This window comes from Lagenorhynchus albirostris, chromosome 14, assembly GCF_949774975.1.
Source record: "Lagenorhynchus albirostris chromosome 14, mLagAlb1.1, whole genome shotgun sequence".
In the NCBI taxonomy this organism is placed as follows: domain Eukaryota; kingdom Metazoa; phylum Chordata; class Mammalia; order Artiodactyla; family Delphinidae; genus Lagenorhynchus; species Lagenorhynchus albirostris.
The window spans coordinates 64,681,567-64,697,443 of record NC_083108.1 but is presented as its reverse complement, the minus strand read 5'-3'; the positions used below and the strand labels follow the sequence as shown (position 1 = coordinate 64,697,443).

Genomic DNA, 15,877 nt, shown 5'->3' with positions numbered 1-15,877 from the left:
CCTCCCCAACTTCTGGTTCATTTCATTTCACTACTTGTTGAAACTAGTGGAGAGAATGGGAGGAGAGTGAAGTCAGTAATCATTTGTTAACAGTTCTGACCAACAAACCTGAATCAAGGCACAGTTTGATACTCAACAAGGAATCTGAGGGGGAGGAAGCTAGGTGTAGTTTTACTTTTCATCATTTCATAAGCATAACTGCAAATAAGTAGCTATGCTAGCTACATCTGTAAAAACGAATCCGCTAAATGAAAAATATAAATAAAATTATATAGGATGAAAAGCCTATGCCCCTGCACTAGAATTCAATCATACGGTTTCCTCTACTGAACATTCAGGAGATGGAACTGTCACCATATATTGTATAATATATCAGTGTGTAAAACAGAAGTTATACTATGGATAACTAATTTGCAAATCTCCACAAGGGTAGGATTAATAATTTACCTGTTTCTGAATCCATCTCTGGTTCTGTCCACCTGTGGTTTGCCAAAACCAGGCTGGTAGAAGTTTGCTGCCTGCACTGCAAGGTCATGTGGCAGGGCCAGTCCCTCCAAAGCTGCCTGTTGCAATTCTAGCTGGCTCATCTGCTGAACAGAAGTGGCAGAGGGGGGTCAGCAGAAGAATGACAGTCAGTGCACTTTCTACAAAGGTCTCTCTTTGCTCTTTTGGGAAAGGTATGTTTAAGCAGCAGCTGAGAGAAATTAAATACTGCAAACCTGACTAAACTATGCTGCCATCCACTGAACAGAATTTCAGCTATTTAAGTTTGACATAATTTCACCAATTTTCTAGCCTTCACTGAGCTTGAGTTATAATTCAAAACCACTTCCAAGCATTGCAGCAATTTAATTCTCTATCCCACAAGCAACAATAAGGGTAAAAAGCAAGCAACAGATTAAGTTTGAGAAAGAGCTCAGCCAGACCTGGGCTGTGACAGGGCTCATGGGCTTGCGCATGCCTTGGAATGGATCTCCGAGAAGCTGCTGTGGTCCTGGAGTGAAACCTGTTGGGAAGATTAAAGATTCAGTGCATGTCAAGATAGCACCTGTCCCTCCAAGAGGCATTATCACCAATGCATGCTGCTCCTCGCTGAACACCATCTCTTTCAGGAAGTACTGATTTCCTGGGCTGATGATGTCTCTCTTCTTCTGTGGACCTCAATCAGAGCACTTAATGACTCAAACTGCTGGTATCTATCTTCCCAGCTAAGCTGTCAGTTTTGTCTCTTTCAGAGCCGAGACCTCTATCTGGGAGAGAATAGCTTTTCTAGCCAGTGATTTGGCCCATTGCAACCACACCAGCTGATACCAAAGCAGAGGCCAGTGCTCTGAGGTTCATACTCTTTCCGTTATATCTCCCTAATTGTGGAAAGATTACAAAAACTTCCTCTCAAGGTATGACTGGCAGGGGCCAGAGCAGCCAGCAGCCTAAAGTGGTCGCAGGTGCAAGAACACTGAGATTGTGTACAACACTTTGCTAAGACAGCTTTCTGGAAGTGCTTCTTCCATTCATGTTCTGAATTAGCCACAAGACCTCCCAGTTGGTCGTGTACAACTTCACCAGGTTGGTAGACAGCCACTACTCTGACTTCTTTATTAAGGAAAAACCTATGGAGCCAAATTAACTTTTCTAGGTTGAATTCCCAAAATAAGGAAGATGACTAAAAAGCTGGATCCAATTTAGATCAACCTCAAGAGAAAAAGTACAAAACTTCACCATGAACCTATTTATCTAGAAGGGCAGCTGGATAATAAACTATCTTCCACATCTGTGTCCTTACCACCCCCTGAAAAAATCATAACAAATTAACACATTTCTTTTTAAACTCTTCAAGGATACCCATGAAAAAGACTTTGCCAGTTTTAAGGGAGAGGTATAACCTAGGGGAAGGGGAGGGGAAATGATAACAGATAGGCATCTACGCACAAAAGCATTTACCAATTGGTGATGGTATTCTGGGACGAAGGTAGTCTGCTGAGGCTGCTCTCGTCTGAAACACCTGTGACAAGGGAGGAGAGGGTGCTCTTTGGCCCAGTAAAGATGTCGTAGGCTCCAAGCTCCCCATAAGGCCACTCAGAAGATTGGAAGAAGCAGGTCTCTGAACAGGTGGACCCAGAAGTTCCTAAAGGCAGAAAAGTCAAATCCTTGTGAACAAACCTAGTTCTTCCTCCTAGTCAGAGGTTGCCAATGATGAATCTCCCTCCTGTTGCACTAAAGGACTTGGCACATGTACATTCAACAAATTGCTCTGAATGTTCAGCTACCAACATTTCCTTTAAGTTAGTGCTACAAATATAAGTTAGATACTTTAAATTTCCATAGAATTCTATTGCAAACCTGCAAACTGGAAACCAAGCACTTACTTCATCATCTTTTTTAGCCACCTACCCACCCCACATTGAGATTAACAAGCGACACAGAACTATGTCAGGCAGCAATATCATATCCTTCGTTGCCGGGCAACATGGATCATTCTCTAAGGCCCAAAGGTGGACCACCACACAAAACCAGTTCGGAGGACTACTGTTCAGGACTCCAAGGCCTCGGTATAAGATTGTGAAGTACCTGCAAGATGTTCTTAGGGACAGGCTGGCTTGGAATCTCAGCAGGGGACATCAAATGGCTTTCAAGCGTTCGCTAAAAAAATCAAAGGAAAACTGGTTTTAACCTTCTTACTTACTAAACTTATTAATTGGGGACCACCACAAGAAAACATAAAAACTCCCCAGGGAGTTGGCACTTAACAGCAGAATGATGTCCATATCACAGAAAAGTCAGATCAACTTGTCCCACTCTCTCATCACACAGGTCCCAAAGATCTCGGAACAGAAAGAATTTTCACATGTACGTGGCAAAGTCCACTCAGAGACCCTCAGACAAGGTCTTTTCTGTGGTAACCCTAGGTCCATTTTACTATTTCTAACACTGTGACCAAAAGAAGGGGAAAAGAAAATGGTGAAACAGGGGAACACTTATTTACTGAGAAGGCACAAGTAGGAAATTTTGATAATCTATAGATTTTAATTTGAGGCAACCTTTGCTACCCATTGTCTTTAACAAGATTTATAGACCATAGATGGTACGAAAAACCTAGTAACAACATGTGAGTTTGGCCAAAATTGTTATATTTCAGAGTTTCATATTTCAGGAAATTTAAACTTTATTATTTTTTAACAAGCTACTCCAAATGGGTCTCATATACAGGGCAAAATTCATATCCTCCACTTTTAGCTCTTTTAATGCAGCAGCAGTTATATTTTGCATCGAACTTGTATTACCTCTGGTGCTTCAGGACATCCTTGTGTCCATTTAGCTCTGCCTGAAGTGCTTTCTCTGTCAGTTTCCCTTCCACAAGCTGGAACTGCCAAGGTCCACAGCAATGTCCTCGGGAGTGACAAATAGCCCAAAGATATCCAAGTGTTTCATTGCTGGTTTTGGAATTGGAACTGACCGTAAATGATTTTTATAAGATCTCCTCAAGAGTCATTTAATTCCGTTTAACAAAAACAAATAGGCGGGCTTTCTTGGTGGCGCAGTGGTTAAGAATCTGCCTGCCAAGGCAGGGGACACAAGTTCGAGCCCTGCTCTGGGAAGATCCCACATGCCGTGGAGCAGGCCTGTGTGCCACAACTACTGAGCCTGCGTGCCACAACTACTGAAGCCTGTGCGCCTACAGCCTGTGCTCCACAACAAGAGAAGCCACCGCAATGAGAAGCCCGTGCACCGCAACGGAAAGTAGCCCCCGCTCGCCGCAACTAGAGAAAGCCCGCACCCAGCAACGAAGACCCAACACAGCCAAAAGTAAATAAATAAAATAAATAAATTTATTTAAAAAAACCCAAAAAACAAAAAAAACAAATAGGCAACTTTATACTACATGGCTTACTATATTTGGAGGATAGTGTCTACAATTTAATTTGAAATAGAGTTTAGACTGAACCAACGTGTCCTATTTTGGGGATAAACAATATGATTGAACCAAAACAGAGGCAGATCAGAAATAGTATACATAACACAGTCACAGTAACTAAAAGCTTGGAAGAACTCCATGACTTAAACAACAATATGCAAATCAAGTAATATTTTGGGATAATGCCCGGTGCACTTATTACATTATTTTCTTGTTGCTTTCTTTTCTAGGTTGAGTTTGTGTTACTCTTTGCCTAGCACCTTAAATTATATCATCCATTCCTTTATGCGTGTGTTTGAGGCTCATTCCCTCAGCTGAAGCCAGATATATTTCAGAGCACTGAAACCCCAACATCATACCAGTTATCCTCACAACTCCGGGTCAACTGTGTTAATATCAAACCCTAGAATCATATCTGAAAGAAGATGTTCAAAAGCATCAGGTAAACTGTTGAATTCCCCTGCTCCCATTTCTTTACTTACAATAAAAGTGGCTATTTACAAGATTTGATCCCTACCACTGTAGTCAGCACGTAATCACCATGACATAAAGGTACTGGGTTGACCAAAAAGTTTGTTTGGGTTTTTCCGTTAAATCACAGAAAACCCCAAATGGACTTTTTGGCCAACCCAATAACAAGAAAGCAGGACAGGATAGTTTGCAGTCCTGTAATCTGGTCCTCATTTGAAAGCATTTATATCTAGTAATTCTTTGCATGGAAATTATCTAAAGCAGCTTACAAGGAACATTCCCCTATTACTGGCATGGTGTGGTCAGATACACAGAAGTAAGTCTATCTTACACCTATCTGAGATGCCTCCTTTCAGAGGCAGAGAGTCAGGTAGGTAGGCCAGGAACAATGGCGTCTGTTAGGATCTAGCACTAACAGCTGGTCAGAAAAGAAACATCAAAAATCAGCTGCCCTCCACTGGTACAAGGCACAATGAAACAGCTACTTCTCCCATGGTTAACCTATAGCTCTCAGACAAGAAGGTGTCAGGAAAAACAAGAGACAAAACTCAGTTTGGTAAATTTGCTATAACATAGCAACTAGAGTAAGTCTATGTTTTTATTTATTATTCAGATTTACCATTTCCCTTTCACTTTGTATCATCAAGGGTTAGCAACAGTAACACATAGACCATGGCTGAGAGGCGCCCTCTAAATGTGTTATGACAAAGACCAGTATGTGCTACACACCTGCATTTACTGACATGCAGTCACCTTGTAACCCAACTTCATGTCTAAAGGTGTTTTATAAGTTTGGAGTCACAGCTTTTTTTTATTAGTAAATTAACAGAATGCAACTGTCTTGAAAAATTCATCTTAGATACTTTACAAATGATATGTATACCTGTCAACTGCCTAATCAAGAAAGCAAGTAATCTCAGGTATCTGGGAGTAATTAGAAGTTGTGAAAAGATTTTACTCTAAAAATATGGTAAGTTACTTTAACTTAAGTAGCCGAATAAACTGAAAACCTTCTCTGGAGCTCATTCCAAAAGGTATGTTTACACCTTTTTTTTTTCAGCAGTGAGTTAAGATAAGCAAGTTATGTCTGAATCTTTCAATCGCTGTACTGTCATGCACAGTAACTACAGATTAACCACAAGCCTGCTTTTTCAAGTAACAAACAGTATAGCGATAATTAAAAAACACACAAAAGTAGCAAGGACCAACTGACTACTAAAGAATTTCCAACTTACTCGGAATACCTTTTTTAAAAGCCATTTATTGGGTGGGAAGTGGAATAGAAAGAGGGAAAAGGAGAAAAGGTTGGGGTTTGTGCCAAATACTTACGCTGACTTTGGGCTGAGAAGGCAAAGTCCCACTTGCCTTCATGGTGCTCACTAGCTTGTTGAATGCAGTCATATCTCCATCTTTTCTGAGCTGTCGATTGCTGGTCACAGTACTCAGGGTCTCCTCTAAATGCTCTGCCATAAAGGGAGTTGAATTCTTCACCTGCTGGTCCACCTTCAAGCCCTTGAGCCCTGCTTCTACCTCTTCCACTGAAAGCACAACCCCTGAATGTGCTGAAAGGTTGAAAAAAGTCCAGGTTAAGCGAAGCAAAGGAATTCTCTTTGTATACCATGATGGTTAAGGTGAAAATAATTTATTTCACAGTTGAATTGAGGTGGTCAGAAAAGGCTGACACCAAAAACAGACAAACTGAAGGCACTGAGATCCTGCAGGAGGACTTCTTATAATGAGTCTTTTGGAGACTTATTACCAGGGACAGGAATCCCAGATGGCCCAACATGAGAAAGAGTGCTACCTGCACTATGGTTAATATATCACGAAGGTTGTATGTTGAGGGCTTAATAACCTAAGCAAGAACATGGCAGACTGGGGCAGAGGTGTGAGGAGCTGCCAAGTTATGCTCGGGAGGACTACAACATTCACGGGAGTGTTATACTCAGGCTCCAGTAAGGAGGACTTAGAAGAAAAGTTCTTACCATGGAGCTTGTGACCCAGTGACTACCAGATTCTCAAAGAGGTGGTACTGTTTGATAAAAAGTTTTTTTGAAGAACATTAAACAAAACCCACCATTATCTGACTTTTGATGAGATAGCGTCTGTTAGAACCAATTCTGCCATTAAGACAGAGCATCCAAATGTTTCAAATATCTAAAGCAGACTCTAATAAAAACTTACAGCTCTCTTTAAGCTTTTCTTTATTTGCAGAAAGGCTGGAAAGGAGAGGTTTTAAATCCACTTTGGCTTTCTGTAGCATTTCTAGAATATCCACTTTATTTTCAGCATGGTCTTCTAATGGTATAGGAGCAAAATAATTCCCCGAGTTCTGTCCAGGAGAGAGGATGGCTTGTTCCAGACCTAGTATTGCAAGTAAATATATTCATAATTAATTGGTCCCAATAAAGCACAGAAACATATCTTCAACAGTATTAAAAGGACACCAATTGAAGGGTTTTTTCAGTATCCAGAAACCCTTTAATGGACCCCTGACTAATGAAGACAAAATGAACCATATCAGGGAAAGCTCAAGTCTACATTAAGACCAGAACCTGAAGCAATTTTACCTGCAAGTCTCTCCAGCTCTTCATGTGGTGTTGACCCAAGACTGCTGGATCGGCTTCCTGATCGGCTCGGGTTAGAGAACCACCTACTAAATCGACTGGCAGAGACTGACCCTTCTCCCAAAACATCTTCTATCATCTAAAGGGAAAGATAAAAGAAGCTAAGATAATAGTTTCTAGGTGAAAAGGACAAGAAGGTTCAAATTTTAAGAAAGGGTCACTTACTTTGAAACTTCCTTTGATGCTGCTGACCTGAAGGCAAACACCCTCAGAACTTAGGATTCTGATCATCTTTAACTTTTCTTCCCCTCCTGGATCATTTCTGAGTAACCCAAACTTGGGCATAACCAACCATGTATTCTCTAAGCATATAAAGCAAAACATCTGTGCTACAGAAAGTGTTCTGGTTTTCTATTTTTGCCTCATAAGAAAATCCATCAATGTTCTAAGAGGGTATAGTTTTGAAATCAAAATCAGCACCAGAGTAAAGCATTCCAAAGCCAAGCTGATGAGTGACCTTCAACTAAGCATCAGGTATGGAGAGCTGATGAAAGAAAACTCTTGCTTCAGACTTCAGCAACCTCAAGGTTGTAATAAACATCATGAAATCCAATGCTGACAATTTCAGAACCCAAAAGCTAAAAAGTAGAGCTCATAAAGATCATATTTCCAAGTCATATTTCCTAGTCAAAGTCCAAGTCAGAATGTGAAAGATGAACTTTTAATTGATCTCTAATATCTGTTTGAACTTAATGGAAAGTTTTCAGGTGTTCGTTTTCTTTTAGATCTGACCTCCATAGTTTTTGGTTTAATAATAAGAGCAATTAAATGATGCACTATGATCAGAAGTAATTTCTTCAACGCTGTTTCATAACAGCAATTTCTATTACCAATCCTTCTTAAAAACTAAATTTAAGCATTGAAAATGAAATTTTCAGTTGTACCCTATTATAAATCTAATTAAATATCCAAAATGACCTTTATGCAGTTCTCTTATCAATATTTAGAAAAGACAAGATAAAGCAAATATCAATCCCAAAATGAGGCACATCCTTGACAATAAGGCATAAACAGAAAACAGGTTTTTCTCAAGACTGGTACATAGATGACAGAGTTAGGGACTTTGTTTTATCTGAAGTCTAAAACCCCCAGTTTCTAGTCAAAGTTCAGCAGTGGAAGGTTAGATTTATTCTTTTATTCTTATCTGGAAGAATTTTCTCATAACACATACCCAATCTAAGCCACAAATAATTCTCTTGAACACAAGACCGAGACATTGATTACTTGTCGTACTTCTATTTTCTTAGGTATTATTCAACAGTTTCAATCACATTCCACTTGTAGACTCTCATACCTTAAATAATGCTGACTTTTTCTTTTTTCTTTTTTTTAGGGCAAAGACCAATTTTTTTATTGGATTTGGCTTTGACAAGTACTGGCAAACCCTGCAGACATGAATACAAAATGATTGTAAACAAACAGGCTGTGCCAGCAAATGCTGACTTTCAAGTCCACTAATTTGCAATCATTAAATTATAGGAGAAGCATTAGAGTGATGTTTCACTGTGAAAAATTGGGAACTGTACCCAAAACCCAACCACCTTGGTGATAAACAGGAATTTTTAAAAGTAAAAGCTACAGCTGTTTAAAATATTTTAATTTTGAAAAGAGTTTGAAATTTTAAAAATAGTAAAAATAGCTTTGCACTTTGTTTTTATTTCCTCTGATCATATTGTATAGGAAAAAAGCCAGAAGATACACAGGAGGAACATTAAAAAGTAAAGGAAGTGAATATAAGGTATCTGGACATTTTCTAAAGATTTGACAGTAAGTGTTAAGAAAGTCATTTCCATATTTTGATCAGTGACCAACTTTGTTTGTTAGAGAAGCTAAGTTTTATTATAGCTAAAACATAAGTAGAGACAGTCGCTTTCACACACCACTTACTATAAATGCCAATTTCAAGAAGCTAGAGCATTTTGAACCCAAAAAGAATCTTAAGAGTTTATCTAGTCAGTCATTTTTTACCAGAGCCAGCAGGGATACTCTAATACCAGTCCCTCCCTCCCTCCCCTTATGCACATTGGTACTCAGCTGACTGCCGCTACATCCCACAGCCTAAGCTAGTCAAGAAGAGGAGACTGTGAACTGCAGTCTGGTATGTTTCAGCTGCTCTTTCTAGACTACATTTTTAATAGCATTTTTAAGGTAACCTATATGACTGTTAGTTTGGTCCGTTAAGGGTCATTTAGACTAGTCATATCCTAGGATTCATATTATTCTGATACAGATATTGTGAAATATTTTTGCTCTTTGACAATTACTAAGTTTTACTAATCAATGCTTTTCTTTCATTACTTTCCACTTTTATGGAAATTTCCATATTTTTGTATTTGTTTCACTCTAGCTTGATTTTTCTTTGGATTTATAATGAATGCATTTAAGGCTACACACTTTCACCTTAGCACACTTTTGATTATTTCACCAAGGTTTTTCTATGTCATGCTCCTGTTCATCACTCTACATAGTTTAGGATTTGTTTTGATTTCGTTTTTCTTCATTCAAAATACTTCTATGGGGCTTCCCTGGTGGCGCAGTGGTTGGGGGTCCACCTGCCAATGCACGGGATGTGGGTTCGTGCCCCGGTTCGGGAGGATCCCACATGCCGCGGAGCGGCTGAGCCTGTGCTCCGCAACGGGAGAGGCCACAGCGGTGAGAGGCCCGCATACTGCAAAAAAAACAATAACAAAAACAAAATACTTCTATGTACCTGTATGTATCAGGTACTGTAGTAAGAGCTGCATATCTAAAATCAGCTTATTTTTAATTACATAACTGAAATTATTTGCACATGTGATCTAAATTTTCATTTTGTACAGATTTTCGTGGCTGTCAACTTCTGATGTATTGCAATGCCAGTAAATATAGCTTAAAAATATAGGTGTAATTCTGTTTATGCCAATTAATACCCAACATCTGTGGGGCCTACTAAGTGCCAGGTACTATACCTCAAACAGTTTATATCATTTGTCAGTTGATATTCAAATCTTATATAGCCCTTCTTATTTTTCCCAATTGACTGGTCATTTTCTGAGCATTATAATAGAGTCCAGCTGGTTATACAGCACAACCAGAGCATCTCTTTTTACTGATCCCAGCTTTGCTTTTAAGTGAATCTATTATAGAATATACACCTTAATGAGCAGTACCTCCATGAAAAGCATGGAGAGATTTCCTAGCCAGGTACCTTCTCAGAATTAACCAAGTTTTGATTGAGGGTGAGGGCCAAAGGATAAGATGGTGCTGAGTTCCTATTCCTCCCTTTTATGCTTTATAGGCAGTATAGTTGGGGGGAATTAGGAGTAAAGACTGTTAACTGAAACTACAAAAATTAGAATTCAGTTTCCACTACTAACTAGCTATGTGACTTTAGGCAAGTTATTTAAACCTCTCTGTGCCTGCCTTCCTCACCTGTAAAACAGAAACAGTAGTAATCTAACTTACAAGAGTTTTGTGGGGATTAAATGACTTATTGGATACAAAGCCTAAAACAATCAGCACTGTATGCATGTTACCTATTATTAAAAGTTTAGTTTTGAATTCTTCCTCTGCCTAGTTACACAGGTAAGTTTCACAGGTACTCACATTTGGAGCCAAGTACAGGCCTCTAAATTTTGACCTTTTGCTGTGAAAACTTTTTACAATAAGATTTCCATCTGTCTTCTAGGAGAATGCAAAAAAAAAAAGTCACTAAACACAGCTGGTATAAAAATAAAAAATTACTGTCCCCTCAAAAGCTAAGAATTTGAGAGGATCACTCAGTTTTACATCAAGTAAATTAAACTCATATCTGAATGCAACCCTTCCGCTCATAGTGAGCCAAAGGACTACTGGCCAGCTCACTGTAAGTGACGTATCTGGCTAGAGGACTTACAGTTAAAACTGTGCTAGAACTTAAGGAGCAAAACCACGCAGCTGCCGGCTGATCTGCAGCCGCCCTCCACATATTCCTGAACAGCGCTATAGAAAAGTGTGGTCTTGGGCCAAGCTGGTCCACAATGAGGTAAGCTGAGATTCAGAGTAAATGCTTAGCAACTTTTATAGCAACTGGGCATTGCTGTGATATTTGTACTTTATACTAAGGTACTGGTCCTCAATGGATTGGAAATAAAACCTGGCCTTCACCATAGAGAATTTGAGAAGTACTGCCCTAGAACTCACCTGTGGCCTTGTACCTATCAGTGCTATGCAGTGTCTGCTCACCTATTCCAGGTGGCCATCTTTTAGGCTTTTGGGGGCAGGCAAATGACAAAGGCATGCCTCTCTGTCATGCCCAGCTTTGTCCACTCATGCAATGATCAAACAAGAAGCAGTTACAGTTAAGGAGTAGAGTAAGTTAAGTTAGAACCACTAGTTCTAAAGGACTGGTCAAACTTACTTGCTGTATTTCATGTCCTGTAAAGAACATCTGGGACGTACAGATGCTTTTGGTCAAATGGTTTTTAAAATTCTATTTCATCAGTCCTATGCACTCTTTCAGCAACCACAGAAAAATCTCAATTCTGGGGGCATAGGCCACAGTTTTATCTTTTCTCCAAAAATTTGATGAGGCATTACTAATCCCTAAATGGCCAAAGGGGACAGGAGCAAGGGCAGGTACCAAGTGAAGATTTGGGATGTCTTACTGTTTCTACTTTGAAAGTCGAGAACGATTAGACCTCAACTGTTTAACAGCAACAGTGATAGTATCCCACATTCCTTTTCATGAAAGGTTTTTGGAACCATCACATCACACAGATACCACCTAACCAGCCTTACCCAAGGAATGCAGATCAGTATGATACTGATCATCAGTAATAAAAATCCACCTCCACAATAAGGCTCTATAACAAACACTTAACTTAAAAATAAAAGCAGACAATGTTCTTAAACATCTGAAGAATTCTTAATCCAATGCTAACAACCTGGAAAAAGTTAACTGGTATAGAATTCTCACTTAGTCATTTCCACTTAGCCTCTCAAAACGAAGCCAACAAAAATTCAAATAATATTTAAGAATAAAAGCCAAGAAACTCCCAATCATCTAGCAAAACAAAACTTTAAAAAGAGGTATCTTAAAGACTCAGGTCAAATTTAACCCTACAGTTGCTCCATCCATGTTGATAAGCATGCTGCTACACTCACCGAAGCCAAGCATGGCACCTTATCAAGGTTAAAGAACTCATTAAAGTCAAATTCTCCTGGGGACTGCTCGGGCAAGACGGCATCCCTTGGCACTTCCTGATCAGCAGCAGGCTCCTGTTCAAGGATGACCTCCACCTCATCCTCTTCGGCCACTCCTCCATTGCACTCGACCATGCCTGAAAGCAAAACCGGACAAAGACAGTCTGATCATGTAAACTGCTCCAGACATATTTTGTGGCCTCAGCATCATCACACATGCAGAAGAGCCACAGATGACTTTAAAAGCAGACTTCTTGTGCCAGTGCAGCACTTGCAATAGTAAAACAGTTCCCTTCCTATGGGAGCTAGAGGAGGAAAAAAGACTTAATAACAAGTCAGAACACCAACATGATTTAGGAAGGATTATGATCCCTCCTCTGCCCATTCTTCAAGTTTTCTATAATGTAGTGGATTTTTTTTCTAATTTTTTTTTTAAAGGACAATTTTTGAGCCTCTCTTACTGCTTAAAAATGGAATGAAATTAATTTGGCTCTGCTTTCACCCATGCATCTGCATCACCACTTTAAGTCAGGGTTCAGCAACCTAAGGTATTTATGTGAAACCTAGTCCAAGGGCAAGTTTCATTTGCCTACTGATTGTAGTTCATCCTTCAAGGCAAAGCTCAAATGTCACCTCCACTACAAAGTCTGCACTGCCTACCCATTTTTACCCTACCAAAAAATTAATCACCACCTTCTCTATAATGTTTGTGTTCTCTCTCAGAGTACTTATCACACTATATTATAGGAACAGTCTGGTGAGACTGAGCTTTCTGAGGCAGGAAAGCTGCTCTCATCAGCTTTGTCTTACTCTGCAGTGCCCGGTTCATTTAAAACTGAGTTATGTCTGGTTGTTAGCATGGGAAGATAATGTCTAAGAGAAGCTACCAAGTTTCCATTGATGGAAGCTAACATCTTAGTTTTAGCCAGAGGATGGGCAAAAGGCAAAGTCCTTCAGATAAAAACAGACTTTTTCCTTTTAAAATAAGTGCACTGAGATACTGGAAAATCAACTTATTAATTTGAAGAACAGAACTCCTAAAGCCCCTCCCTGCAAAAGCACCAATGTAAAAGCTGCCTATAGTTTCAAGATCACAGCAGACATGAAGTCCTCCTAGGAAAAAAAAAAGTGCCAAAGCCTGGACCCATCCCTTCTCAAAAGGCCCCAACAGGACTGTAGTCTCATTATTCATCCAGGATATTCTAGACCAAGAGAGGCTAAATGCTATCATCTGCTTTCATTCCAATAACACTTCAAAAAGCTAGACAACAAGGCAGGGGACAACAACTGAAAGGTTAAGTGGCTTGCTTACCCAAGGTCTCAATACTAGCAGGTGGCAGAAACTTCAACCCTAGGTGGGCCAGCAGTGCTCTTCCATGCTGTGCTGTGTGTGTAAGGCAGCACTGCCCCTCCACAGAGGTGCCTGCCGCCTCAGAACCCTGGGCCTTCTGAGGGCCTAAGGCAACTGGCGAGACGGACGTTTGTGAGCCATGGACAAGGCAACGGGCAGCCTCTCCAGTGGGTCAGCACACATTTACTGCCAACCAGCAGAGGTAAACGATGTTCCTTAAAGACTGACATTTAACTATAACGACTACTTTGGTGGAGGTATTTTCCTCATTTTACAGACAAAGAAACCAAGCCCTAGAAAAGGTAAACAACTTAATAGCCTAATCAATGCCAAGTTTGTGTCCTTTTCCACTAGAGCAGTGCTTCTCTCTAACTCATTTAACCCACCAGAACCTGTCTACCTACTTTAGGATGACAGCCAGAAGAGAGTCTGTACTTAGTTCATACTCTTACAAAAAAACTTTAGTATTTCTCCTATTCTCTCTTTTTTTTCCTCCTATTCTCTTTTATTTTGTGTTGAGATGAGAACATCTCTTAACAGAGATGCAAGCAGCAGAAGTGCCCCATGTGTAATTTTATGCCAGCTTGAGAGCAAACTGGGCCTGACAACTGAGAGTGGGTAGGAACATGCATTAGCAGACAAACACAACTGGCCATTTATTATGATAGTCTCAAAAGCCAGGGACCCAGGAAAGATAACTAAGGGCAAGTGTTATTATCACATTTCAGAATGAACATATACTTTTCTTTCTTTTTTTTTTTTTTGGCTGCACTGCACGGCATGCAGGATCTTAGTTCCCCGACTAGTGATCGAACCCATGCCCCGTGGAGTCTTAACCACTGGACTGCCAGGAAGTCCAGAATGAACATATACTTTTCATTAGAGAGAATACAAATTAAAATTTTCTATCAGTGGAGGGTTTTAACCATTTCCTCCTTCTACATAATTGTTTTTTGTTTATAAGTGAAATACATATTCAAATTGTTTCATTCATCACCATCTGTACAATACCTAGCACTGGGCCCTGTAGAGTAGGTGCTCAACACACACCTGTATTAAAATCATGCAGGCAAGGAACACATTTGTCTTGTCCATGGCTATACTCCCAGCACTATTACATGCCTGCAGAGAACTCTACATACCAAGTTCAATGGAAAGCTGGAACACAGACATAAATGGACTCAAAGGTGCTCATCATCCCTCCCAGTCCTTTCGTTCTTGCAGCCAAGATGCAACTAGAATACCTGTTTATCTTAAACACAGTAGCTAGGGCAATTAACCAATGGGGTGAGAGAGCCCAGACCCCTGGATTCTATTGATACTTGAGGCACTGCCATTAAACCCACGGGACAGGGTCTTGGTTGTCACCTCTTTCCAGTCCTGTCTCTTTGCATCTGTAAGGTGAGGAGGAGGTGACACTACTGATATATTTTGCTACTTTTGGCTCCTCCCATGTTGATACAAGAATGGTTGAAATTCAGATTTCATCTCAGTTAAGAAAAAGATGGGCTTTTTCTCATCAGAAGCCTGATCTTTACCATGAGGTGAAAAGACCACACTTGCTGGTGCTGCTTTAGTCTGAGTGTGAGACAAAGGCATCTCTCAAAGGCAATTTAACAGCAAAGTCTCCCAGGTTACCCACCTGCCTCTTCCCTGCTTCCTCCCAAGACCACCAGCCTGGTCACTGCTCTGAACACGACTAGCGGGCCCCCACCCTTCACCAGGTACCCCTCGCACATTAGCTCTGGCTTCTTCCGTTTAGCAAGGAAGATACCTGAGAAAAGTGAGTATGGGAGAAGCCAAGTGACAACACTATGAAGGCCTAACACCATGGTGAAGGAGGTGGGCTCTGAAGCACAGCATCTTATTCAACTCCGAACTTCCCTACTCACTTCTTCAGTGTCCACAGACAAGTCACATAAGCTGCCTGCATCTCCATTTGCTCATCTATAAGATGGGCGCAATAATATCTGCTTCACAGGGTTGTCAGAAGTAGGATTATATTGACAAAACGCTTACCACGTGTCCAGTACATACATGCTCAATAAATGAGACCCCTCATTATTTCTATCACATCCTCTTACCTCTGGGGAACCCTTTGGTGTACATAGTTCTCTTACTGGGTAATGGGAGACTTTTCTGTTTAGCACTGCAGGCAGGACAAATTGAGGAGACAGTAGTACAATCTACACACACTGAACTCACACTCAGGAAGAAGTTTCAAAATCAGACTTCAACATTAAAAACTTGCCACTTTTAACACTGGTGCCTATTCCTAAGTGTACAATTAAGCCAATTATAAGCACATCTCATTTCAGAACAGTGAGCTTTCCTCTGAAAGTTTCTGCTGAC

At 40.3% G+C, this 15,877-nt stretch overlaps 1 protein-coding gene across 7 annotated transcripts in view; it reads right to left on the bottom strand.

Annotated features, from left to right (window-relative positions):
* EIF4ENIF1 (eukaryotic translation initiation factor 4E nuclear import factor 1) overlaps nucleotides 1-15,877 on the bottom strand; it is a 46,492-nt gene that overhangs the window by 6,824 nt on the left and 23,791 nt on the right. For 6 of the 7 annotated variants that reach the window (XM_060170601.1, XM_060170603.1, XM_060170602.1 and 3 more), the window contains 8 exons: nucleotides 12,136-12,311; nucleotides 6,955-7,090; nucleotides 6,569-6,748; nucleotides 5,714-5,946; nucleotides 2,569-2,640; nucleotides 1,942-2,125; nucleotides 927-1,006; nucleotides 448-590 (listed from right to left, as the gene is read on the bottom strand). In XM_060170601.1, coding sequence (XP_060026584.1) covers nucleotides 448-590; nucleotides 927-1,006; nucleotides 1,942-2,125; nucleotides 2,569-2,640; nucleotides 5,714-5,946; nucleotides 6,569-6,748; nucleotides 6,955-7,090; nucleotides 12,136-12,311 — 1,204 coding nt within the window. The remainder of the gene's footprint in view (nucleotides 1-447; nucleotides 591-926; nucleotides 1,007-1,941; nucleotides 2,126-2,568; nucleotides 2,641-5,713; nucleotides 5,947-6,568; nucleotides 6,749-6,954; nucleotides 7,091-12,135; nucleotides 12,312-15,877) is intronic. The other variant, XM_060170599.1, reaches the window with a different exon arrangement.